At 31.2% G+C, this 26,820-nt stretch overlaps 1 protein-coding gene across 4 annotated transcripts in view; it reads right to left on the reverse strand.

Annotated features, from left to right (window-relative positions):
- LOC120079978 (inositol hexakisphosphate and diphosphoinositol-pentakisphosphate kinase VIP2-like) overlaps positions 1 to 17,969 on the reverse strand; it is a 35,537-nt gene extending 17,568 nt beyond the window's left edge. Inside the window, exons 1-19 of one of the 4 annotated variants that reach the window (XM_039034482.2) lie at positions 17,724 to 17,969; positions 17,411 to 17,521; positions 17,248 to 17,307; positions 16,900 to 16,946; positions 16,251 to 16,334; positions 15,109 to 15,172; positions 13,111 to 13,264; positions 10,804 to 10,874; positions 10,454 to 10,558; positions 10,111 to 10,203; positions 7,613 to 7,687; positions 6,335 to 6,420; positions 3,263 to 3,469; positions 3,082 to 3,181; positions 2,925 to 2,995; positions 2,178 to 2,259; positions 1,140 to 1,295; positions 606 to 648; positions 157 to 239 (exon numbers count right to left, since the gene is read on the reverse strand). In XM_039034482.2, coding sequence (XP_038890410.1) covers positions 157 to 239; positions 606 to 648; positions 1,140 to 1,295; positions 2,178 to 2,259; positions 2,925 to 2,995; positions 3,082 to 3,181; positions 3,263 to 3,469; positions 6,335 to 6,420; positions 7,613 to 7,687; positions 10,111 to 10,203; positions 10,454 to 10,558; positions 10,804 to 10,874; positions 13,111 to 13,264; positions 15,109 to 15,172; positions 16,251 to 16,334; positions 16,900 to 16,946; positions 17,248 to 17,307; positions 17,411 to 17,488 — 1,659 coding nt within the window. In that variant the 5' untranslated portion in view covers positions 17,489 to 17,521; positions 17,724 to 17,969. Of the gene's footprint in view, positions 1 to 156; positions 240 to 605; positions 649 to 1,139; positions 1,296 to 2,177; positions 2,260 to 2,924; positions 2,996 to 3,081; positions 3,182 to 3,262; positions 3,470 to 6,334; positions 6,421 to 7,612; positions 7,688 to 10,110; positions 10,204 to 10,453; positions 10,559 to 10,803; positions 10,875 to 13,110; positions 13,265 to 15,108; positions 15,173 to 16,250; positions 16,335 to 16,899; positions 16,947 to 17,247; positions 17,308 to 17,383; positions 17,525 to 17,723 lie in introns of all 4 variants that reach the window. The other 3 variants (XM_039034480.2, XM_039034481.2, XM_039034479.2) reach the window with 3 other exon arrangements.
- Between the last annotated feature and the right edge of the window lie 8,851 nt (positions 17,970 to 26,820).

Consider the following 26,820-nt stretch of genomic DNA (forward strand, 5'->3'; position numbering starts at 1 on the left):
TCTCTTATCAAAGATTAACATCTAGTCTTTATGGGAAGAAATAATATTAATAATACAAAGTAAATAAGAAAAGAAAAGAAAAAGGACAACAGAAACAAGTGCACCAATACTGAAAGAAAATATATACAAAATTTACAAGATTCACTAGTAATATACCTGAACCCGACCCTCATCAGAGCTGTATATTTTTAAATCATGCCTATATGTACTGTGGAGGCGAAGCAGACCTGTACCTTCGCCTGAATGAGAATAGAAAATGATCAAGAGGACCACAAAAATACAAAAGCTATTGATTTCAATCATTTACAGACCTATAGAGAAGAAAGAAATAGGCAGATGAATGTAAACTCAAGATCATCCCACAAATTGCAGTAAAAGGTGGCTCAAGCCAATACAATGCCATAAGCTCAACAAAATAAACGTAATTCATATGTTTATACCAATAACTATAATCTTTTCCTACACATGGTTTCCTATTGGAAATCTTTATTGTAATCATCTTCAAATGCTTTGGGGTTTCCTCTTATATCATTTATCCAGTGAAATGTATCTTAAAAATTTTACTGTACATGGTCAGTTATAGGTAAAATATTCATAATTCTAACCTGGATACATGTTGTTGCGAAAATATCTTCCAAGTTCTTCAGCCTGCAAAAAATGGAAACCGAGAGAAGTGATGAAACTACAACCAGAATTTTTCTTTTCTTTTTTTCTTTCTTCCTTTGTTTTTTTGTTTTTTTTGTACACGTGAAGACAGTGATTTATGTGCATTTCGAGAGTGGCATTGTAAGGTCCCAAACAGAAGCCAAATCACAGCCATACTATAATCTTAAATCATCAATTGATTCAAAAGCCTAGGCTAATGGGTGAAGATAAATTTAATTTTATATCATCTAACACTCCCCATCATTTGTGGGCTTGAAATATGAAGAAGGCTTAACAAGTGGAAATCAACATTAATTGGAGAGGAAATAACAATATAGGGGTTTGAACAGGACCTCCCTAAACCACCTACTCTGATATCATCTTAAAATCACCAATTGTCCAAAATGTTTAAGCTAATGGGTGAAGGCAAATTTAATCTTGTATCATTTAACAATAATAAATAACTGCATAGGTTCAAAAATGAGAATCAAAACCTGTTTTCGACCGGCATGTGTTAGAACACCTCCATATTTAAGAACCATGAGAGCTTCCACAGGCCGTTCTTCCTCTTCACCATTATTTTTTGTAACTTTAACCCATTTTAGTGGCTTCAGCTGAACCTTCCTATAGATACCAGAGAAATGTCCACCCTGGGTAAATTAAAAAAATAGCATGAAAAGGGAGAAGATGCGGTTTGTATCATATGACAGAAATAATAATTGGAAAAATATGTTAGGGGTTGGGGGTATGTCAGAGATATCTCGTAGCAGACTAAAGTTAAAGCAGTAAGGGACACAATACACCAATTCAAAAAAAAAGTAGGAAACATGATTGTTGAGGATACTTTTTCTTTCAACACAGCAAATGCCATGGACCTCCCCTCACAACTTTCAACTTTCAGATGGATTTTTAGGGTTGAGTTAAATTGTGGGGCTAGGTTTCTAGGGCTGGCCATATTAAGATAAGTAATGGATTGGGTTTATTTTTTCAATAACTTCTCATCAATTTTTTAGGTTGATGTGCCCACATGTCCCCAATGTTTGGACGTATCCCTGAATTGTCTGAAATTTAAAAATAGAAAAGAAAAGAGAATATCAAAAATACTTTTTTGCATATCACACTCATGGCTGAAGGGGTTTGTCCAAATGATTAATTTTCATTCTACATACCAGCCCCGGTACTGCTGGTTACCAAGTATTGGCACTGACTAATGTAGACAACAAGATCCTTTGCATTTTGCATTTATACAAGTTAATTAACAACTAAATAAGTACAAAAAGAAAAACGTTTGCATCCTAAAAAACCTTTATGGAGGGGGGATTTGAAACTGAGATGGGATCCAAACAAAGGTTGGCAGATGTATGTGAAAATACTATGGAAACAAACCCTGCTTTAGTTTGACTCCTTTTGGTGGGGCAAGGCCCTTTGTATTCTTTGATTTCTCCTCAAAGAGAGATCTGGTTTCCTTATAAGAAGAATGAAAACAAATACTGGTAACTTATAAGCATAAAAGTAAACAAACAGGAAGAAACCTCCTCGAGCACTGCTTTAACTTGACGAAGTTTCTCTGCATGTTCAAAGTCCTCTGCTTCACTATCGCTTTCCCGATCTGGTCTATAATTTGCAAACAGTCAGACAAATAAACTAAGAATTTAATTCAAATGTAAGGCTACTTTGGGAATTTTAGAATGGCTGTATTTTAATTGTTTTTATTTCTTTTAATTAGTTTTCCAATTTAATATTTTAGATTAAGCATGACAAAACCCTTCTCCTTTAGGTCTATTTAAAAGAGGTTAGGTTTAGTTAGCTAGTTAGGTAGTTAGGTGTGAAACCACCTTTTCCCTTTAGGTCTATTTAAAGGGAACGTTGTTAACCTTTCCTTCATTATTCAACATCAATAAAATTCTTCTCCAAGATTGCTCCAAGAAACTCTTAATTCAACTATTGCATCAAGTATCCTGATAAGTAAATCTATCACAATGTTGGTTTTACATTTTCCTTCTTACAAAATGGCAAACACAAAAACAGAAATAAAGTACAGTATAATGCATGCTGCATTAGATAAAACCTAAAAATGGAAGAGATCTCCAGTTTACAGTCTTTGAATCTTGTAGAATAGATGATTGGACAGTGATTAATTTGATACATTGACGAAACAGTTGGATAGATCATCCCAACCGCACATTGGTGATAAAACAGAAAGAAACATACATGGATGTATAACTTGCTAAATTTTCAGAATAAAGCCCTTATGAAGTTATATGATTGCAGACTGATACCTAGTACGAGGCACAAGCATTCTGGTGGCATCTAGGAGATCTTGCAACTGCACAGCACTTTTTAATTTTGTCTGCAAAATGAGTTTTAACAGTGTCAAACAGTTTTGTTTAGTTGGATAAAAGAGAGAAAGGATATAGAAGATATAAATATAATTTCCTCGGATCTTGGACGCCCCCCATTATACTTCAACATCAAGTTGAGCAGCTTCTCCTCCGTAACTTTCAATTTCACCTTCTGTTTGGGAGTTCTATCACCACTGACCATATAAAATGGAACTGATGTTAGAGCTAAAGAACTGATATATTATATAGAGAGAGATCAAAGAAATGTAACATACTGCCGTATGATAGCAATTACACATCGTAATTCCTCAGACTGGCCAAATGTTCCAATAATACCACTTCCTTGACGAGTTAATCCTTCAGAGACCTGGATTTGTTCGTTGACTTTCCATGGTAAAGTAGGAGGAATAGCTGAAGAAAGATGGGGAGCTTTCGCATCTAAAAACATCTTTCTGAGAAGACAAGCGGCGTCATCATAATACCTATAGTTACCAAATTTTTAGTTTACTATTAGTTAATTATTTGCCAAAACAAAAATGATTTTCAGTATTAACAACAGTGAACACAGTGGTTTAAAAAAAATCTTAAGAAACATAAATAACAATCTCCATTTGTCATTTTCAAACATTGCCTTTTATTTCTAGAAAGAACAAAACCTTTTGGAAAGCCACTAATTAGATTAGAACAAGTTTTCCCAACAAAAGCAAGAGAATGAAAAATGCATTTAACAAACGACCAGACATGATTTAAGAAGGCAAGGTACAAAAGGTGCTTGCTTAGCAAGTTGGTCAATAGCAAACGCCTCGAATGCCTGGCAATTAAACAAATATGATCACCAAGCATCTGTAAGGATTCTCCCTTACAAGATAGGTATTATTGAATGAAAGCTTGCCCTAAGGCAATACAAACTCCTTTCTCACTATGAGAAGACTCAACCAAGCAAAAGAAGGAAAATAATAAATTCAACCCCAATGATATACTCTCTCTTCCCCCTCTCTAACGACATTCTCTCTGCCATCTATTGGTCCTCACTTATCAATCACATACATTCCCTCACGTTCCTCACTCCCAATCACTACCTAACTTCTACAATTACATTCTTACCCCTCCTTCCATATTGATGGATAATTGGTGGCCTAACAGCATCATCGCTCCATGAAAGAAAAGTCTCACATACAGATATGTTCTATGAATTGTATAATCAATTCATTCACGTTCAAGAAAGTTGTCAACTCATTTGACAATATGTTTAGAATTCTTTTAGACGTTCCTCACTCCCAATCACTACCTACCGTCTACAATTTCTCACCCCTCCTTCCATATTGATGGATAATTGGTGGCCTAACAGCATCATCGCTCCATGAAAGAAAAATCCCACATACAGATATGTTCTATGAATTGTATAATCAATTCATTCACATTCAAGAAAGTTGTCAATTCATTTGACAATATGTTTATAATTCTTTTAGAATAGTAACAACTTACTGATAGATTCCAATCCACTAGAACAATATATCATAAGTATCAGCAAGGAGAAGATTACCCCAGCCTTCTTCCACACTCAATAGGCACCTTTCACCATAATGAAGAACACCATTAATAGCCTTACCAAACACAGAAACCTTCCCAATAATAGAACAATCTCTCCACTAACTCATGACACTCAAGTTTTCGATTAGGATGGAGAAAATGAATTTTGAGCCTGCATATGTAGCACAAAGTTCTCAATTACTACTAATGCTAAACTGAAGTGAAAGTTTCGTCCTTCTAGAGGTATTACTCGAGGATATTCTCAATCCCTTTTTCTCCTTTTCATTTTCCTAGTGGTGAATTCTCCAAGTAGATGCAATGATCTTAGGTTTGATCAAAGATTTTTTCTTCTATTGAACAATTTCGAGGACATAAATTACTATCAATTTGCACATCACAATTTTTTCTCCACTCTTGATAAGATTTGTCTTGATGTAAGAAACATCTATGATCAAGGCCCAAGCTTCTATCAAAAGGCTTCCGTTTAATTGCAACACCAGTGTTATTCTAAAGGAGAATGCACCACCCTAATTTTGTTATATTTTTTTAACAAGAAACAAATATTTCATCATCTATCAAAAGGTATTTTCCTTTTTAAAAAAAAAACCTACCAAAAGGAAGAAACAGTTACATGGTTACAACCTCTCAGTGAGAGAACCATAAAAACACCAACAAGAACAAGAAAGAGGAACTAAAAGTAAAAATTACAAGAGACAAAAACAGTAAAAAGAAAAATCAGAACACAACGGGCAAAACCAATCAGCCAACCCCAAAAGGAAAAATTACAAGGACTAACGCAAGTCACCTACAAGCCCCAACCTAAGGCAAGAAAACAAAGTTGATTAGGAACCGCAACTGCCAAACCAATGAAACCAAAATTTGTAAAGAGAAATCAACAAAATATTTAGAGTGAGAACACCGGAAAGGGGCCTTAAGGTTTAACCATGATGAATGTTGGCCATGCAAGATCCTCTGATTTCTTTCCATCTAGAATTCAGAAAGGAGGGCATGATCGCATTAAACCACTAGAGATTAGCCTTTGAAGACAAAATTGGACCAACAAGCAATTGCTAAACATTATCCTTAAAAGAATTGGAGAAAACCCAGACACTGGAAGATCGAGAAGACCTTGTTCCAACAAAATTGAGAATACATGCAACTGAAAAGCATGTGGAGTTAAGCATCCTCATCCGACCAAAAAAAAGAGGATATAATAAGAGGGAAGCTTTTGTTGGACAATTCAAGCTTCTATTAAGCAGGATCCACAAAAGAATATTAACTTGTTCCGACTGTTTGGACTTCTAGAGAGCTGTATAAATTTTTCCACCCATAGGAGGAGGTGATGCCGAACGATGAGTTGAAGACAACTGAAAATACACCTGATGGCTCAAGTGACCATGGAGCCTCCAACAAAACCAATCTAAACCCTGAATTGAAGAAAGGCATCCCAATATTGACCAAAAATTATCAATTTCTTCATCCTTAACAATCTTTGAAAGAAGGCATTCCACAAGAGAGAATTAGATTATTGATATTTTCTCAAAAGGAATTAGATTTATGGTTGGCACAAGAGCTACCGTCATCTAACAACTCTGAAGAATCTTTAACCCTTTTACCCTAGTTATTATAAGATTTAAAAATTAATGCAATGGTGCGACAGGTTGAAAATAGAAATATAGAAGTTTTAGAAAGAGCCAAACCAGTTGAAAAATTAGGTTGGAGACAATATTATTTATCACAATTTACTTGAAATGAGATATAAAAAGCATGAAGCGAGATCAACCATAATTGAAAAATGTATATGAATTTTGCATTACTTGTGTGAATTTTTAACAAAACTCCATCCATTTACATCGCAAACATATGAGCGGCCCTCACATCGTAGAAGATCAAACCCACAAACCTGCAGAAATAAAGTAAAAATAGAATCAGCTAGTAAACATGTACACTGAAAAGTAACTTAAGAAGGAAAAGATGCATATCAATTGTTTCTTGTACATGAAGCTATTTTTTTTTTTTTTTTAATAACACAGAGCTTTTGTCGGAAAAAAGTTCAAGAAAATATTAAAAGAGTACAAGGGGCAAATAAAAACCAACCCCAAAGAGCAACCAAACTAAAGAAGAGCCCAACCTAACAGATAACTACAAAAGTTCTTACAAACTGAAGCTAAAAATGAGGTAAGCGACTAGACGGTCAACTTCTTGTACAACTATAAATAAGTTTATGTATAAGCATTTCTTAAGGAACAAAATGAGTTACTCAAATAAGCAATCCAACCATCCAGTACTTCAAAGCTTAATAAAATATAAAAATATAAAAATATATAAAAGAAGGAGATGGAATCAAAAAATTGAAAATTAAATTAATCTACATTTAGGGCCTATGGAGTAACATTTTCATTTCTAGTTTCTTTTTATTGCTTCTTGTTTCTTGTTTCCTTGTTTGTTAATAAAGAAAAACAAAACTACATTTGGAAACATTTTCTTATTTCTTGTTCTTTCTTTTTTATTGAAAGAAGAAGAATAGAAATGGTGATTATTTCTTGTTCCTTGTCCTCCAAAATTTTACACTCAAAATGTAAATTATTACAAGAAAATAAACTTTTAATATTAAATATCAAAAAAAATTATATTGAATTCATATTTAGATATTTTACAAGTAAACAAATATAAAATAATGCTTTTATTTTATTTTTTTTATTTATTTTTGAAAAAACAATGAAAACAGAAACAAGGTAAAAAAAAAAACTTGATTTTATTGTTTACAAAAATTTCGAAGCAATTTTAGTAATGTTCCTGCAGTAAACAGTTAGCCAATGTTTTAATTTCACAAAATCAGGAAACAGAAAAACAGGAAACGACAAACAAACTACTAAACATTTAGGCTAGAGCAAGCAAGTTGAGCAGTTTTTAGAACTCAAGGACACAGTTGTACAACCTATAGAACAAATCCTGTTCAAGTAAGGTCGTAGTTGAGCAGTTGAATGATATAAACAGTTTATATTACATAAAGTAAATTAGAAGAGAAGGCAAAAGAGAGAAATAATATCAATTATTTCAAAGGTCAATTAGAAGATCAAATTCGTTTAACATACCGCTTGCCTAAATGCACGACAAACATCCCTAGCCATTTGCTTTTCGGCAGGAGTCAATAGTACAGGATATCTCACCTGAAAAAGTACAGAAATATGGTATGGAAAACCTTTTCTTGTGTAACATATCGATATACCTTAAATAATCAGGGATGTAAATGCTAGCTTAAGCACCTCTTATGATATCAATCAACTAATAACGTCTTCTGCTTGACTCATCAAACTTTTTTCCTCTCTTATTTTAACAAAAAATAAACATTTCATAGATGAAAATACTAAAAATAATAATAATAAAGGGAAAAAAAACCCCAACAACAACAACCTCCTAAGGGGAGAGAAGAAATAAAGCAAAGTACACGGAAGAGCCAAAGAGATCATACGGAAATCTCCATAAGCCAAGGACCTAAGCACAATAAATACTAATATCATCATGTAGAGCTCTTCAAGATGAAGCCATCAAAATGATAATATCCCATTTCCTAAAACCACCTGGAGCTTTCTCCATCCATTGGAAGATTCCCACGCCTTTCGAACCAAATAATCCATAAAGCATCCTTAACTGGAAGTACGAAGACAAGCCAAAAGAAATTACAGTAAAAGTCTCCAAATGGCTGCAAGTATAGAAGTATAACAATTTATTGACTTCAGCTTGCGAAGTTCTCCAAGATGAAAAATAGAAAGAACAATATCCCAAACATCACCAGGATCTTTTCCATCCCTTCAAAAGATTCCAATATTTCATTCCAACCAAATGATCCACAGGGTTGCCCAAAATCCACTGAACCAGAAAACTCTTCCTTCACAATTGAAAGGGATGCTTCCACACAAGGATGATCAAAGAAATTCCATAGCGGTGGAACCAACAATCAGACCTAACATTCCCATAAGTGTTTGTTAGATCTTCAAAGTAATAGACAGAAAATGAAAATATGGTTAGGATGTTCTCCATCCTTATTGTAGGAATGCAACAGTTCACAGAGAAAGCGTAGCTAGAATTTCTAGGTATGATCTTGCCAATTGTTTTAAGCCTCTCAGAAACCATGTGAAATAAATTCCTCAACTGTAATTGGAATGTTCTTTTTGATAGGAAACATAATCACTTCACTGATATAATGAAATAACAAAATGATGAAAGCCTACCAATGGATTTACAGAAAAAAACTATTCCAAGAGGCCATAAAGGTAGATAAGTTGTCATCACGAAAGGGGGATCAATTTACACCAAGAAAGAGACAGGTAAGTAGTTGATGAGAGAATAGCTGGGAGAAATTGTTCCTTCTCTAAGAAGATACGGGAGTTTATTTTCCATACTAAGAAAGTGGATGACTGGGATTATGGAAGGCCTTCATCCAAGGAATCTGACAGGGACAGCCAAGGCGATAGGAGTTGTGCCTTTAAGAGCCCGTCTGTGGCACATTTGGAAGCAGAGGAACGCTAGATCCTTCAAAGATAAGTCTCCTAATTTTTTGTTCTCTTGTAATCTTGTTCAGAATACGGTGCCTGTGTGGATTTCTTTACCTATGAAATTCTTTTGTAACTATAGTCTGTTGATGATCAAGGACTGGAAGGCTCTAGTTGTGTAGCTTTGATGGGAGGATCCCCTCTTACCCCACCCTTAAGTTGTTCTTGATTATTTAAAATATATTCTCTTGAAGTTTGAAGAAGAAGAATTATGAAAGTAGTAATAAGACAGCCATGAAGCTGAAGAAACCAATGTTCCGTTGATTGAGTTTGAGGTTCCATGAGCTTGAAGAAAGATTCCACGGCTTAGAAGGCTTTCGAAAATATTGGGATGATAAATAGCACAAAGATCATATTTCAGCCAAGCTTCTTTTCACAAGGTGGTGCTCTCTCATTCTCAACTGAGTTGCTAACTCTAGCTTTGATGGTGCCTATCAGCCTAACTATATGATGCCAAGGGGTGTGGGAGGAGGAAGATGTAGGCTACTTTGGCCTCACGTCTGAAGGAATAACCTCGTATTTTCTTTGATAACCTTGCCCCATAAAGTTCATCTTTTTCTAAATATCTCCAAAACCATCTGCAGAGAAGAGTTTGATCCTTGAGCTTGATGTTAACTGTGGCAAAGTATGAATATTATTGAATTATTCCTCACTTTGTTATTTTACAAGAATACAAACCCCTACCTTAAATAGAATTTGGACCTAATAACATAAAAGGAAAGAATTCTACAAAAATAATTACACAATAATCACAGCAAGTAAAATCAAATATTAAGGCATAAATCAACATTAACAATTCCAAGACTATCACTAGAATTGCTCATTAACAAAGATAATTTTCGTCTATTAATTAAAAATGAACATACACACGAGCGCACAAGGAAAAAAATAACAACCATTCCATAATTGAAAAAGGAAATGCTATATAACAAAAACCCGTAGAGGAAAAGATGAAGACGACCAATCAAAGTGTAGAAGAAGGTAAACGGTTTTTTTCCTGTAAATTGAATGATCTACATTATGTGATATAAGCCACCTACTTCTTTGCCATCAGGATTTCTCATAACAACACCATCAACGACAGGAGATTTGCGTGCCTCAGCATGGGCATATTCAGGACCAACAGTGTAGACCTACAATCGTTTGACAAGACAATCCAATAATTATACCACTCCCCCATTAATAAAGAAAATACGAGAAAGAACAACTATAACATCAGAAATTGAGAAACATTCACAAAAGAGACTACAGATTTTAGATGAAATTCCTTTAGAAGCTACTCAATATTTGCAAAGCGTGGATAACATGTATACTCATCGTGCAAACAAATAATGAAAGGAATAAATTTCAATAGGGAAACATATGAAAGAGAATGTACAGAACCTTGACATCTGTTCCTCCAGTTGGCATAAATTCTTCATATATATACGAGCCCTCACGCCTTACTCTTCTAACCTCCGGATGAAACTCACTTGATCGATTACCAACCTGAAGTTAAGTGATTAGAACAACACACATTAGAGAACTTCTAAATATTGAATTAGTCCCTCTTAAACTTTTAGAATAGAATCTAGAAGTAGAACTATTGACGTACAACATAGGATAATTTTCCATGTCTATTGGCTTGGAAAATAGGTTGTATGCAATGCAGAACATGAAAATTATACTTGTTTTCTGTCCAGATTTCCTCAATATACATGTAACATAATTATAGCTACAACAAATCAGCTTACCTTCCTAAATAATTCCTTCATACCGCCACCTGCTGAACTGGGGTAATATATCATTATGCTATGATCATCCCCTTCACATAATGACAAGATGAAAATCACTATGAATTAAGAATTGCACGATAACAAAGCAGTACATGAAACAATATAAATGCTACATACTATAATTAAACAATGGAAGGAGAAGAAAACACTTGAAGAAAGGTACTCAAGAAAAAAATTTTTAGAGAGCATCGTATAGGGAATTATATTATTTTCACTAAAAACTTTCATTATTAAAATGTAAAGTTATAAAGCATATTTAAGGAATCTAAGTAAGAGAATAGACACCTTAGGAAGAACAATTATTTTTCTCAATTCAGGTATAGAGTTAAGTGAGAAGGGTTACAAAATAAATGCAATAGAATAGAAGTTCTCCAGATTGTTTTTTGTTTTGGTTTTTGATTGTGAACAGAACTTCCATAAACAAACATGAAAGTATAATAAGGCAGTGTAATTTGTGCTATCTTCATCTATGCAAATGAGATGAGAGGGGGAAAAAAATATAATCTAAAGGTTAAAAAATACTTTTGTTGGCTTTTGGCTCTTCTTACTTTTCTTTGTAATAATGAACTTCTTGAATTTTAAAAAATGTAACACCTATGCCCTTTGACATTAAATGCTTGCAGAATAGATACACCCCAAAAAAATCACTTCTAAGACCAAAACCTTCTTTCCTACAAACTAGCATCAAATGTATTATTCTGTCAGGCCTTTTCAAGCTCAATCTTGAGCAAAATACTTAGTTTACGCTCTTGCCAAATCTCAAATAATCATCTTCGAGGACCTAAGACTTATTTTTAAGGACCAATAATAAGACTAATGCATTGTAATTCCTTCAAGTTTGCAACTTTCTCCTTCACAAGAATAAAACATGTGTAGACTCATGGATACACATGATTTTAGTTTAAGACCATCTTAAAATTTCCCCTTCAAAAGTGTTCTAGCACTTGTAAAGATTGTTTATTTTATATCAGTGAGTGTTCAGGCTACCATGTGCACACTTCAACTAATCTCACGGGATAACCCATCTATCCTTACAATGGCATGAAAACTCTAAGGATATTGAATCCTAGGTAGGTGTCCACCATGAATTAGCCCTCATAAAGAATTCAACAAAGAAGGAATTAGAGATATTAAATAAGAGGTCTCAACTTTAGCCCAACTTTCACCTCTTAGAGATATTAAATAAGGGGTTCTAAACTTTAGCTTAGAGATATTAAATAATGGGTATCAACTTTAGCCAAACTTTCACCCTATCAAGAGGTTCTCCCAACCAACTATTGTCGACAGAGAGAAATGGGTCCAATGCAACTCTTAAATATATCTGAAAACATCCACTTAAAAATAGAGTTCCCACTCAATCTCATTCGATTTGGGTCAATGTTGTTAAGGCCTTGATTTCAAAATTATGATTGGAAAGAAATCGAAGGATCTTTGAGAGTATAAGTTGTTCATGGTTATCACTTTGATTCATTTCATCTCAAAGCATCTCTTTGGTGTTCTCTTTCAAACTCTTTGATGGTTTCTCTCTTTAGGATATTAACTTGAATTGATTGCAATTCTTCTTTTATCTCTTTTTATGTTTAGAATACATGTGACGTCTATTTCACTCCTCTTGGAGTTTATATCTAGGTGAATTAGTCTCTTTTCATCCCTTCAATGAAAAGTTTTGTCCTTTGTTCTTTTTGTTAATTTCTTTTTTTAAAAAAAGAAAAGGAAAGAAAAAGAGGTTCTCCCATAGTAGCTTTTTTTCTTTACAAAGGGGTGGCCCAAGGGTGTGAGAGGAGCATAGAGGCATTTGGTTTGAACTGTACTCTTGAACAATAACAAAACTTTAAAAGAATATGTGTGTTCTCTTGAACCCCCATCATAGTTTGCACATTGATGCCACAACATCTAATGGTTCAACGTTAATATCAACTCACTGAGGATGTAAAATTTCATACATTCTTTTTATTTTTTTATAGGAATATTGCATACATTTCTACCACTAAACGTAGTTATGTAGCTAATTAATTTATAAATCAGATGACCTGCCTACACAAATTCTTGGCCACCTACTGTTATAAAGACGATTGAAGGTCACAAAAATGTTTAAAAATGTGATAGAAAGCAACATAAGTAAGACTTTGTGCTCTTGCTCTCTTTGTATCCAAATTTAAGATTTAAGGAAAAGTACGTCATCAAAATGTTACTGGCAAAACACATGCTTTCAAAAAGATTGATGGAGAGGAAAAGAAACCAAGAAAATCATAGATGCAAGCTCACCATCGACAGGCTTCTCCACAAATGGCTTCCAAAAACGGTTACCATTAACCTCAATAAAGTCTTCTTCCTCAACAAAATATTCCACATCTTGGTAAGGCACTTCTCTATTCACAAGGGCATAGCTTGGAACAGATATTCCAAACATTTCGAGACGCTTAAACCCAAAAGTAAACACAAAATTAATCTTTATTATTTGAATGTTAAACCACCAAAATACATGCAATAGTTAGTTTTTCAATCAAAAGTTTGTGTATGGAGTGTTATCACCGTAATGTATCTAATTCTCTAGAAAACATAACATCTATAATAAAGAAAAACTTCCAATATTATCACTTACCAATCATAACAAATTTTCATAACGTATCTATTCAAAGAAAAAGAAAACCAAGATGCACAATTAAATACATAAAATATTTTTTTCATTTGATAAGAAACAAAGATATATTCATAAGAGGAAAGGTAACAGCCCAGGGGACAAGCATAGAAGGGAACCCCATACAACAAAGCTACAAAAGAATGATTTGTAATAATCATGAGCCCAATACTGCACACTAACATAAAAAGAGTCAAAACAAAACAATTTAATCTTAAAAATTCCTTTAATTTCTATCCGTTGAAAGAAGAGAAAAGAGACATTGATAAGATGGAAATACTAGATGAGAAAGAAGAACCCTCTAATCCAATGGAAATTACAAAATTGCTATACCACATGGTTATAAGAGAAGATATGCTATAAAAGCAAAAGTATAGCTAAGAGAAGATTTGGAAATTTCATAGCTACAAAGTCCTTACACGACGGAGATATGAAATGTGACAAAATCAATTTCTCTCCAACAAAATGATAATAAAGACAAATTTTATCATACAGATAAAAAGGAAAATCTCGTCTTGGAATAGTTTTCAATACTGGTATGAATGAACCAGAAAAAAGGTCGTTTGTCCAACTGCTTCACTATACCAAATCCTTTCATCGAGATATTCAAGTTCATATCTTTCTTATTTATCTTTCTTGTTTTATAAAAGAAAACTATTTTATCATCTTCGAAAAGTTAGACATCAAAACAAGCTACTTTACCAAAAAAAAAAAAGGAGTTTCATCGAGAAACCAATTATTTTTAGCTGGAGTTCATTTGAACTATTTTTTTATGAAAAAACCACAATTTTCATTGAGAAAAATGAAAGAACACACAAACATGCACACACACACAAACAAAAAACAAAAAACAAAAAAAAAAAAGAAGAAAGAAAAGAAAAGAGGGAAAAAAACCGCCAAAAAGTGGAGGTTATCAAAAAGAAAAGCCTCCAATCAAGCAAAATAAAGCCAAGAGAATAATTATTATATAAAATAAATAAAAATTTTAATTTTTTTTATTATTAAAAAAAAAAAAAAAAAAAAAAAAAACTTTGTGATCGAAGCCCACAAAGAAATATTGAATATAGCAAGGGAACAACCATTAAAAGGATCAAGCTACTTCCCTCAAAAGATTCTATTGTTCCTCTCACCCAAAAGCTACCATAAAATACCACACACTCCTACTTGCCACAAAAGCTTTCCTTTCTCCCAAAATGGAGGGGGGAGTTCTTTTGAACTGTTTGTGGGAGAGTTTTTTTCTTTTTCCTATAACCTACTCCTTTAGTTCCTTCTTCAAGTTCAAGCAATAGTGCTCACGTTAATGTAGTCTTAATTTCTTCCATAAAAGAGTGAACTAAGATTTTGGGCACTTCAATCATTTAAAGAATTTTAATTTTAACAGAGAGATTTTTAAAACCACTTTTTCAGATAGCTTTAAAGGAGAGGATATTCCTCATGCTTCCTTTCTTCTGCATTTTTTCCCATCTTAATGAATTAACATAAGCATGTAAATTCAGTAATCATGTGAAAGTCAAATAGGAAAATTAACGGATCATATGATCAACAACGCCACTACATAAAATAGTCATGTTTAACAGATGTAAAATAAAAGATAGTATCAAATGATGAGAATCAAAGAAGCATACCTCGTAAACCTTCCTTCTGTCATGAAGAAGGTATTGTGGTTCCAACTCATTTACCAAAAAGGGTCTGAATATGAGAGTAGAGTATCATTCTATTGTTGAATTAAGCATAATAAGGAAGTAATCAACTTTCTAGATGTCAAAGAATTAAAATTTCAGGATCATCAAACACAACAAATAGATAAAGAATTAGAAGAAATATTCTCGGCTCGCCTTCATGCAAAGAAAATCTTGGGTAACGTCAATGACTGCCAAACTTCCAGTCCTTGAAGCTAACTCAGGAAAGAAACTCTTTGAATGTTCAAAGTCACTTGGATTTCCATAGTCACAAGTCATCGTTCTATTAAGTAAGAGAATCCATACAGAAGAATAAAACCAGATCCAACTGACCTAAATACCAAGTGATATTTATAACAATTAGTCATTTATTAGGTGATCTAAAATTATGGACCATTAATATCCAATAACAAATAGCTCCAAGGTCATTATTTCCCCAGGTCACAAACACAAATATGCATCCCCATTGATCAAAGATTCACAACATCCAGAAAATGGGACCGTATACTGCAAACTGCCAACAATTCAAAGTTCATTGCAGTAAACTGTGTTGACAAGGTATCTTTGGAGGATAATAGGTCAATATCTATGCAAGTACATACTCCTAATGAAAGGTTTTTCGTTCTGATTAAAATGGAGCTCTTTTCTATCATTCCTCTCTGAGGTTATAACTTCAAAACTCCCATCTTTCACTCTGCTCTTTTTGCCTACTGTAACCTTCTCAATGTGAATTCAAGTTTACTACAAGCTGGTTGTTTTTGTTTAACTGTTACATTGGGAGTTGTTAAAGGAAAAGAAAGCAGTTACATCGAGACTTTCTGTTTTTTTTACTTGCATCAAGATTCAAGACTAAATTTTTACAAGTGGTCTCTGTCTTCAGAGGGGAGTAGAGTAAATAATATGACCAAAAAATTGTAAATGAAACGATCCAGTGTGGTCTAAACTATTGAAAAGGAGATACCTACTTGAGCTGGAAAAAGCCTTGGAAGAATTTGTCAAAACCCACGAGAACAAGCATGGCCGAAGCACCGAAAAAAAGCGTTGATAAACACAATGCACTTGAACACATGAGTGAGAAGTAAACTTACTTGCGAAGAGCAGCATATTTTTCAACCTTCTCTAATGGATAGCCGCTGGAGTAAAAGGCAATCAAGCAATCACAATCTGGCCATCTGAAACAAGAATCCCGATAGATTACTCATAACGTCCAAAGCTCAAAGTCTATAATTTCATGCCCATGGCATATTGGAAGCAGGGAAATAGAACGACTAGCTGTCTTTTGGAACAAACAATCTATTCGATGTTTAGTGGAAACTGTTTGAAAAATAAAATCTTCAAATAATCAAAACATCTCTTCCTTTCAATCCAAACTCCCCAAAAGGTAGCTAAAAATTGATTGGCCCATCTTTTTTTTCTAAAAGGCTACTTCTCTGGAGTTCGTTCAAGATAGCATCATATTTTCAACAGTAAATCCAGAGCAAAAGATGTGATATTCACTGGCCAGAGTAGATCCAGATATTTAGCACTTGGCTGGTTAAATATTGGCAAGAAAATGTAAAAATTCTCAATGTACCAAGCAAATGATGAAGAGTCTGCTCCTGGTAATTAGAAAGGAGAGGACAAAATAGTAGCTAACCTTTTTAATGAAATAGGTGCGATTATGCAGAACCAACAATGAAAAGAATTGAATTCGCAGCCTCAAGATAGTTATATTATAATTGTAACCATATACTATACCTCTCTATTGGATCTTCAAGAATGACCTTGTCTCCGAATACTATTATCTACACTCGATCCACATATGACAATAAAAATAAAAAAAATAAAAAATAAATCAATGAGAAATAAGCATCCACAAAAGCATAAACTTATTTTACAATCAAAAAATCAACCTGCACAAATATACAACAATGAAATCTTAAATCCACAAAACTCTTCACAGAAATTATTGCACTATTCCATTTCTTTAAAAACTAGATCTCCATTGTCCATTTTTCGTTCAATAATTAAAAAAAGAAAAAACAAACTAGCGTATGAAACGAAACTGATAGCAACTACAGGGCCAACATGAAAATAATTACAAACCTCAAATTCACCAAATGCCTCCAATCTATCTAATATTTGTCTCATTGGCGACGAGGACACCTATGAAGTGAAGAAGGTCATCAAGTAAGTTGAAAAGGAAATAAAAGAGAGTTCTGTTACAGAGTGAGATGCGGACATGATTAAGCTTTGCGTCGCATTTCACCTTCTTTACCATCACGCACACTCCAATCCTTATCTTCTTTTCGTAAACATCATTCTCTTCAACCTCCATATCACCCATTCCAGAAACACAGTATCTAAATCCAACTCACACCTTCTTCAATGCCAAAATTCACAACACCACAAAAAAAAAAAAAAAAAAAAAAAAAAAGAAAAGATAAACATCAGTAAGCAACCGTAGACAAATCCACAACTATAACACCGCAAAAACATCAACATACGCCAACACACGACGAGCAAATCACTGTGAAATAAGCACATATAAAAGAAAAGCTCCAAAAGAGAAACATGAGTACCAAGGCGGGAAACGCAAGAGGAAGAAGAACAAGAAACTCGGCGAGGAAGATGGAGGCGTTAAGGACCGAGACTAAAACGGAAGTACTAAAATGCGAGAGAGAAAGTTGAAGAAAGCGCCATAACAACAGTCGTATAAGAGAGAAGAGAAATGGATATGTATGGAGAACGATGACGGTGAGAGTGTTTTTGATACGCAGGCTGAAACTTGGATTCCGGAATATGCAAACAAATAAAATAGAAAGGGATGATTTGTTCTCTGACTGACTTTTCTTTTTTTATTTCTGTTTTTTTTTTTTTTTGGAAATTGTTATTCGATATTATTTAATTTAATTTTGCATATGGTAGGGACGTGGAAAGAGGCCGGAAAGGGGGGAGTCCACCAGCCACCATACGGTGTGTTTTTGGGGTTTTGCGTAAAGCGATGGGCTCTTTTTAACACATCGTTGTTATCTGAGTTGTCTCTGTCATGCTCAGTCCCCCTTGGACTTCAACTCTCGATTAGGTTTGCATTCTGTGGTTTATCTTTATTCTAAATACAAAATAAATTATTATAATCCTATCGGTCTCCATGTCGATATTTTCACTATTTATCCATATATTTTTATGTATTTATGGACAAAAAGTGAATCTATATTTTCATTATATAGTAGAAAAATCTATTAAACATTCAAAATTAAGTAATAAAATGTCATTAATATAAATATAATTAAATAATAAAAAATACTTTGTACACACCAAACAATACCTATCATTGTACATCCCACCAAATTGTTCAATCACAACTTGTCATGTGACAAATTTTACTTTTTTTTTTCTTTTTTAAGACGGTTTTAATATTTTAAGTGGTAAGAAATGATATATAAAGATGGATGCAATCTTGTGATGCAACCAAATATTATCCTTAAATGATATACCTGTTAACTAATATGAGATTTGCTAATTTAAATTTTTTATTCTTATAATTTTTTCATAAATATTCATCAAAATTGATATTTTATTGATATTTTTTATTCTATCGATATTTTAAACATTGATGTTACTTTACTTTTTAAATTGATTAATCGAATACAACTGTTTTTAAAAATAGATAAGTAATATAATAATGTTTTCTGAAAAAAAAAATACAACCTACTACTAATACACAACAGATATATTTATTTAGAGCGAACAAGATATAAATTTAAACTGAAATCATTAAAAAAAAAATTAAACGGTTATTTTTAAGAGTACAAATTAATTAAGGTGCCAAAGAAGGATGATTTTTTTATTATCATTGTAAATCCATAATAGTTTGTTCTTAATAATAAAAAAAATAGTATTCATTTAGCAATACAATGTACTACTCTTTCAAGTTCAAAAGATGAATTTAATAAATATTGATTTACTTCGCATGGTAACATTTTCTTGGCGTAATTATTTTAAATGATAAACTGTTATAAATATTCTTATATATAGCAAAATATCATTATTTGTAGTGATATTTTATTATATTTATAGGTAAGTTGGCCCATTTTTTTTATATTTAAAAACCATCATTTTTTAGATTATAATGGTAGACATTTTTAAAAACTAATCATTCTAATCCACACATTAAACTAACGGGATAGTGTATTAGTAAGGTTAATTTTTCCTAACAAGTATATAATAATATATAATAAGCTTGGTATGCTTTTTATTTTATTTTATACTCTAAAAATTAAAGAATGTTGTATCTATATAATCGTTTCATATTATTCAAGTGAACAAGATGGATATAGTTTGATTGGTTATCGTATGTTCAATGAAAAGATGATTTCACAACCATAAACCTTGTCTAAAATAATTAACATAATTGAAACTATTTAAAATTTTAAAATATATATTATCATTCAAACCTGAGTGGAAATCCCACTAACAACTTCTAAATAGATTATCAATGTAATAACATACTAAATATGACGAATATGAAAATAGTGATTGATGAGGTGTGTTGAGTTTGATAATAGTTGGAGTGGTAAATCCAATCGTCTATCGTTGATGTGCGTGTCTCCGATCATCATCTATGATTTCACTTCTTTTTCGTTTGGAGGACGTCACCGAAATTTTAATACCAATTTGATGCAGCGAATTGAGGTGTTAAATCAAATTCCGACCAAATATGGAAAATTTATTTCTAAAGATGATAAAGATCTAACTCAATCTACTGAGTCAAAATATTAAACTAGAGCGAATTTTCAAGGAATAAATAAATGTATGACAATAAATATATTGACTTAAATATATGGAATATTAATTTAATTATTCTCAACCTAATAAATATTTCTAGTTTGATTTTTGTCGTTAGTTAGAGACCATCTGACCAAATTTTTCTAGTCGGAAACCATATTCTTAATTACTCAAATAAAATATGTGAAACAGCTAACTAGTCGTTATCATTGTTTAATGTTACTTTTTATAGAGTGTGGGGGCAATAATTTTTTTTATATAGTCCTCATCTTGGATCCTCTTCATGCTATGTTATAAATATATATATATTAGTGGAGTTGATAATTGTGTTTAAAATTTCAAATACTTTTTGAAAATTTATTTATTTAATTTTAAGTTAAATAAATGTTAGGTTTAGTAATTAGAACTACTAGTATATAATTTAACCTGCAAATTGCAAATGTAATGTATTAAATATAAATGGTTACTGAATCATGCACGTCATGTGAAGGCCTACATTGATGTCACGAGACACTTTTGATAAAGTAGAGAAAGCAACCAGCAATAGCTTAAAAATGGAATTGAATTATAAACTTTAAGATATGATTGATAAAAATACATTGAAGTGTAAGTTCGATAATGAAGTCAGGAGAGACTCTGATATCAAATTTATTGGCAACACAATATTGACATATCTTGATAGTGTTATTAGATTTTGACAAAATATTATAAGTGCAGTTGTTCTATATCAAAAAAGTACAAAAAAATTATGGGCTCCAAGTATTATAAAAACCAAATTATCTCTGTCAGAAATACTTTAAGCTTGAGGTGTTAACTTTAGCTAAATTTATTTTATGTATTTTCTTATTTGAAAATGGGAAGAGTGTGAGTATTGTAAAAGTTTTAAGAGAGTACACTTGTAATTGGGTCCTATTGTTTTCTTATAATTTCTCTCTATTATTTTTCTGCTTATTCATCGGATTGTAGTAGGGTTTTTTCCATCGAATATGATATATATTATCTAATTTTGACATAAATTTCAACTTTTGCTTTTATATAGTTTACACTAAAAAAATCATATCAATGGAGATATTATGTACTCATACTCGTGATTCTTTCTTATCTAGTTCATGTAGAAGTTGAACTTTGATGGCACACTTCCGACACGGAACCTACATATCTTTTTAACTATTATTCCAATATTTCGCTTGCAAAAAAGAATATGATGGATTTTTTTCCTTTTAATTATAATAGTAATATAAAGGAATTAGAAAATTTCTTGGTTGTTAATATATCTTTATGTTGATTAAATCATATTTGCTTCAGCTGGAATTTAATATCTTGTTGAGCTGATCACATATTATGAAAATTTTAGCTTAGATATATGTTGTTGGAATAATTTTTTAAAGAATAGTTAAAATTAGCAAGTTGCAAAATGACAATGTTGCTATTTTGTTATTCAATTAACAAGCCTAAGTAGGGTCCCACCTAAATGGAGAAAAAAAAAAGATAGATAAAAACAGAGAGTAAATTCAAAAATGAAAATGATCCAAATTTGAAAAACAAGAAAGTTACGTTATATACATTCAACCCACTTTATTGACTAAACATCTGGAATAATCGACCACAGTACTATATAAAGCACGTACTTAAAAAAGAAGATTTTTTTTTTTTTTTAAAAAAGCACAAATAATTAATTAGGCATAATTAAAACTTCTCGAAGGTACAATAGCACAAATAATTTAAGGGTAATGAAATTTCTAGAATACATTCTGATAATTCGTGCAGTCTAATCTCATGCTTTTCTATTATATTCTTCATCTCTTCTTATTTTATTTTTCATCCCTGTAAAAATTTTTGAAAAAATTTGTGGGATTCATTTAAAATTCTTTTGTTTGATTTTTTTAGTTTATTTAATTTTTTAACAACTTTGAAGAATTTATTCTTTACCTTAATAAAAATTTATATATTGAATGGATTATTTTCGATACATTTTCTATTAAAAAAACACTATAAAATTTCTTACTAAAAACAATTATATTTTAGGTGCAAAGTGTAATAAAAATATTTAATTTCATAATTTTAAAAATAAAATAAAATTTTAATATTACAAGCCTAATATTCAACTATATATATAAAAAAAAGTGTGAGCTATATAATGATATTTTTTTTAAAGAATCACCTTGAGCTAGTTTATGAATGTATGTGTATCTATATGTGTATAGTTAATTAATTAATTGGGTGGTGATATATTTTTCATTGCATTTAGTGGAGAAAAGTCTCCCCGCTTCCTTTTCATTCCTTATTTAATTGGGGATTTTCTGACTCATCAGGACCCGATTTCCTAAGTTAGGGATAATGTAGAGAAAACAAAATTAATTCAACATTATTATATGTTAGTTATGCAAATTTTGAGCGTACATATTTAAAAACTTTTGGTGAAATACCAAATAAAATATATGTTGGAAACAAACATGAGAAAATAAGGGTCTGTTTAGTAGGCAACTCAGATCCAAATTCACTGAATTCAGCGCATATGTGTTTGGTCAACCATCTGCATTCTCTAAACCTATTTTCAAATTATGTGATCAAAACAATGCAAATTCTAGAAAAAAAACTTTTTTATTTTTTTCAATGTATCCAGATTTTGAATTCAAAATTTTAAAATGCATAATTAAAGTAAAAATGATAAAACAATAACAATTATACTATTTATGTTATAAACTCAATTATTTTTGTTAAATTTAAAATAGGTAATATATTATATATATTATATGATATTACAAAATAATAATTATACAAAAAATTTAACATAAAACAAGTTTAGAAATTAATTAGTAATAATTTATATTCAACCTAATATTTAGTGAGTAACTAAATATATATATTTTCAATCACATTTTGAAAATTTGTTTCAATTAGAATTTAATTTATAAATCTACTCCCAAACACATATTTAAAAACATGAATTACAACTTTGTTTTCATTGAATTCCTTGTTTTCAAATTTCTATTTTCAGGTTGTCTACCAAACAGGCTGAAGGGAGATGGAGAACTTTGCCATGTTTGTTTGAAAATAGTTGTGTTTGTTTTGTGATTGAAGTGCATATATTTAGGGGTGTTGGTTTGGGTTGAAAGACTTTTTAGACTCAACCGGGTTATAAATTTTTTCAACCCAAATAACTCTTATTAAAAAATGAACCTAACCCAACCCAATCATGAAATATTTGGGTTGGGTTGGTTCGGGTTAGTCGGGTCATTTATTTAGTTCTAAAAAGAAGCAAAATGTAAATATGTAAACATCCAATTTAATTATTTTCATATATTGAATTAAGATTAATTACTCAACTTCAATTTATATAGTACAAATTTTCTTTCTAAAGTGCAAAGAAACTGAGTTGTTGAAGAATCAATTATTAAAAAAATATTGAAATTAAATAAAATTAAAATCAATATATATATAAATAATTGTGTTATAAGTAACAAAAAAAATATATTTTAAAATTAATAATAAATTCGGGTTGGTTCGGATTATATTAGGTGAACCCATGAACCAACCCAACCCATAAAATTTTCATTTATTTGAACCCAACCCAACCCAAATGAGTTGATAACCTAACCCAAACCGCATACCGCACAGATTGGATTGGATTGATTGATTTTTTCGGATTTTTTTGAATACCCCTACGTATATTTATATGCAAAAGAGAGGCGACACAACTTGTTGACGGATCTAAAATTATGGTCTACAATTATTTTCCATTTTTAGTAGCCTAACTATATGGTGAGTTTATACATTAGTTTCTTCTTCTTCTTCTTTTCTTTTTCTTTTGTTTAAACCATAAATTAAGAAATGTTGGAAGTAAATGTCAATATTAGCATAGTAATGAATTGTACCTTTTTTACTTCTCATGTTACGAGAACCAACTTGTTGAGAAATTATGGAGCCCGAAACTGTAAGGCCAATTTCACGGTATTTTTTTTTCCTAAAAAAAAAATTACAACCAATATCCTTTTTAGTGATAATAACTAATTGTATAACAATATTAAAAAAATTATAAATATAATAAAGTTTATCAATTATATAGTTTATCTCTGATAGACTTCTACAAATGATATGATCTATCACTATTCATTAATAGACCTACTAGTGTTATGGTCTATTATTAATAAACTATCTAAATTTGTTATCTGGATCTTATTTGCGTTATACTATATCTACTAATACTTTTAAGCTTAGTTGCTATATTTAAGTACTATGTATGGGTCTTAGTGGGTGGTTGGAATTAGTAGAAAATATAGAGGATTTTTTTTTTTAAAAAAAATAACTTTTTCCTTCTACCGTGGGTGTATTTTTTATTGTTAACGTACACAAAATATTATTATTTATATAATCAACAACCTTATAATATACTTTAACAGTCACAACAATTTATGAGTTGAACATATACAAAAATTTATTATTGCCATCTGGGGTCTATTTACATGTTCTCAATATACCTTATTGTTTTCAGATGTGTTCTTCTTGACTTTTGTATGTGTGTTTTCCCTCTTAAAGAGTTTGCAAACTTTTATAAGAGTGATTCTTAAGTCTTTTTTATTGAGAGAAATGTGAGAAATTATCCTTAAGAATTATAAATTATAGGGTTCTTCTCCCAATTATTTTTAGTAGAACGAGCACGAGTGGTAAGAATTAGATGTATCCACACTAGGTGAACTAGTATAAATTGGCACATTTTTATTCCCTTAAACTTGATTTATTATTGTTCTTATTGCTTTGAAGCTTATATTAGTTCGTTTATTCTATTAAACCTACGAATTTCAAATTGTTTATTCTGCTGATTTAGAATTCGAATTTGATTGGGGATTAACATATTGTCACGTTAATTGATATAGTATCATTCCTATTAAGACCATCTACCTCCAGATGTTATATCTACTGATTGCATCTTTAATTTTTGTTCCTTTATTGTTTTTTTTTTTTTATAAAAAAACAATAGATTAAAAAAAAGAAGAAGAAGAATGGTACATCTTGTTATAAACTTGAGGAGCACAACATGAACACAGATACCAATAAAATATAATGTAATAATAAAATAATAAATATTAAAATAAATTAAACATAATACATAAATAAAAAAAAAATAAATTAACAAAATATGAAATAAGAATTTCTCTAAAATCTCCACTTTCTCAATTTTCATGAATTTTGCCTAATGTGTGTCTTTCAAAACCCACAAAATGCCAGTATTTATAGGCAATTTGGCAAGTAAGAAGTGGATTACATGGAACTAAAAATGAGTATTTACAAGACATATGACTATATATATGGAGTGTAAAGGGAGTGATATTTGGCTTTTTGACACTAAGAATGGGTATCTATTTTACATATAATGATATTTATAATATTCCCCTTTAGATACCCATTATATATATATATGAAATATGTCTTGTTAAAACCTTACTAGAAAAAAACCCATTGGGAAAAAAATCCTAGTGAAGGAAAAATAGTATATATTTCATATAATCTAATTCTCTTAAAAAAAATATATATATAGTATATTTACTCCTCTTAAAATATCTGAGTCATTGCATTCCAATATTGTGCACCAATTTCTTAAAGGTTACGGTTGGTAATGATTTTGTAAATAAGTCTGCTAAGTTATCCTTCGAAAAATTTGTTGTACAGTTATTTTCTTTAAGATCATGAGTGTAGAAAAGCTTTAGTGAAATATGTTTTGTTCTATCTCCTTTAATATATCCTCATTTGATTTGGGATATACATGTTGTGTCGTCTTCATATAATATCATTGGAAGATTTTTACTAGAAGACAAACCACATGTTCCACGAATGTGCTGAGTAATTGATCTTAGTCATACATATTCTTGACTAGCCTTGTGAATTGCAATAATTTCAACATGATTTAAGGAAGTAACTCTAATGGTCTGTTTCACTAACCGCCACGATACAACAGTTCATCCACATTTAAATAGATAACTTGTTTGAGATATAGCTTTGTGTGGATCAAACAAATATCCATAATCTGCATAACCAACCATATCAAAATTCGATTTATTTGAATAAAACAAACCCATATCAATCGTTCATCAGAGATAACGGAGTATATGCTTAATTATATTCCAATGTACCTTTGTTGGAGAAGAACTATATCTTGCTAATAAATTTACTGAAAATGCAATATTTGGCCTTGTATTATTAGCAAGATACATAAGTGCATCAATTGCACAAAATATGGTACTTTAGGATCAAGAAGTTCTTCATTATCATCTTGAGGCCGAAATATATCTTTCTTCACATCTAGCGAACTAACTTCCATTGGAATGTTCGATAGATGTGCTTTGTCCATATAGAACCTTTTAAAAAATTTTCATGTATAAGTTGATTGATGAACAAATATATCATCTACTAAATGCTCAATTTGCAATAAGGCAAAATTTTATTTTTCCGAGATCTTTCATCTCAAAATTTTTCTTAAGATATTCTATTACCTTTGAAAGCTCTTCAGAAGTTTCAATTATATTTAAATCATCAATATATACAGTTATATAGCAAACCATGACTGTGATTTCTTTATGGATATATTGGGTTGTTTTAATATCCTTCTTTCAACAACTATCCACTCAAGTGATTGTACCACATTCGTCCTGATTGTTTCAATCCATATAATAATCTTTGTAAATTTATTGAATACAATTCTCGGGAATTTGATTTATATGTTTCAGGTACCTTAAATCCTTTTGGGATTCTCATATAAATATCATTAGCAAGAGATTCATATAAATATGTTCTGACTACATCCATAAGATGCATGTCCAGATTTTCATATATAGCCAGACCAATTAAATATCTTAATGTAATTGCATCCACCATCAGAGAATACGTCTCCACATA

Source organism: Benincasa hispida, chromosome 6 (assembly GCF_027475165.1).
Source record: "Benincasa hispida cultivar pf3 chromosome 6, pf3_genome.v1.1, whole genome shotgun sequence".
NCBI lineage: Eukaryota > Viridiplantae > Streptophyta > Magnoliopsida > Cucurbitales > Cucurbitaceae > Benincasa > Benincasa hispida.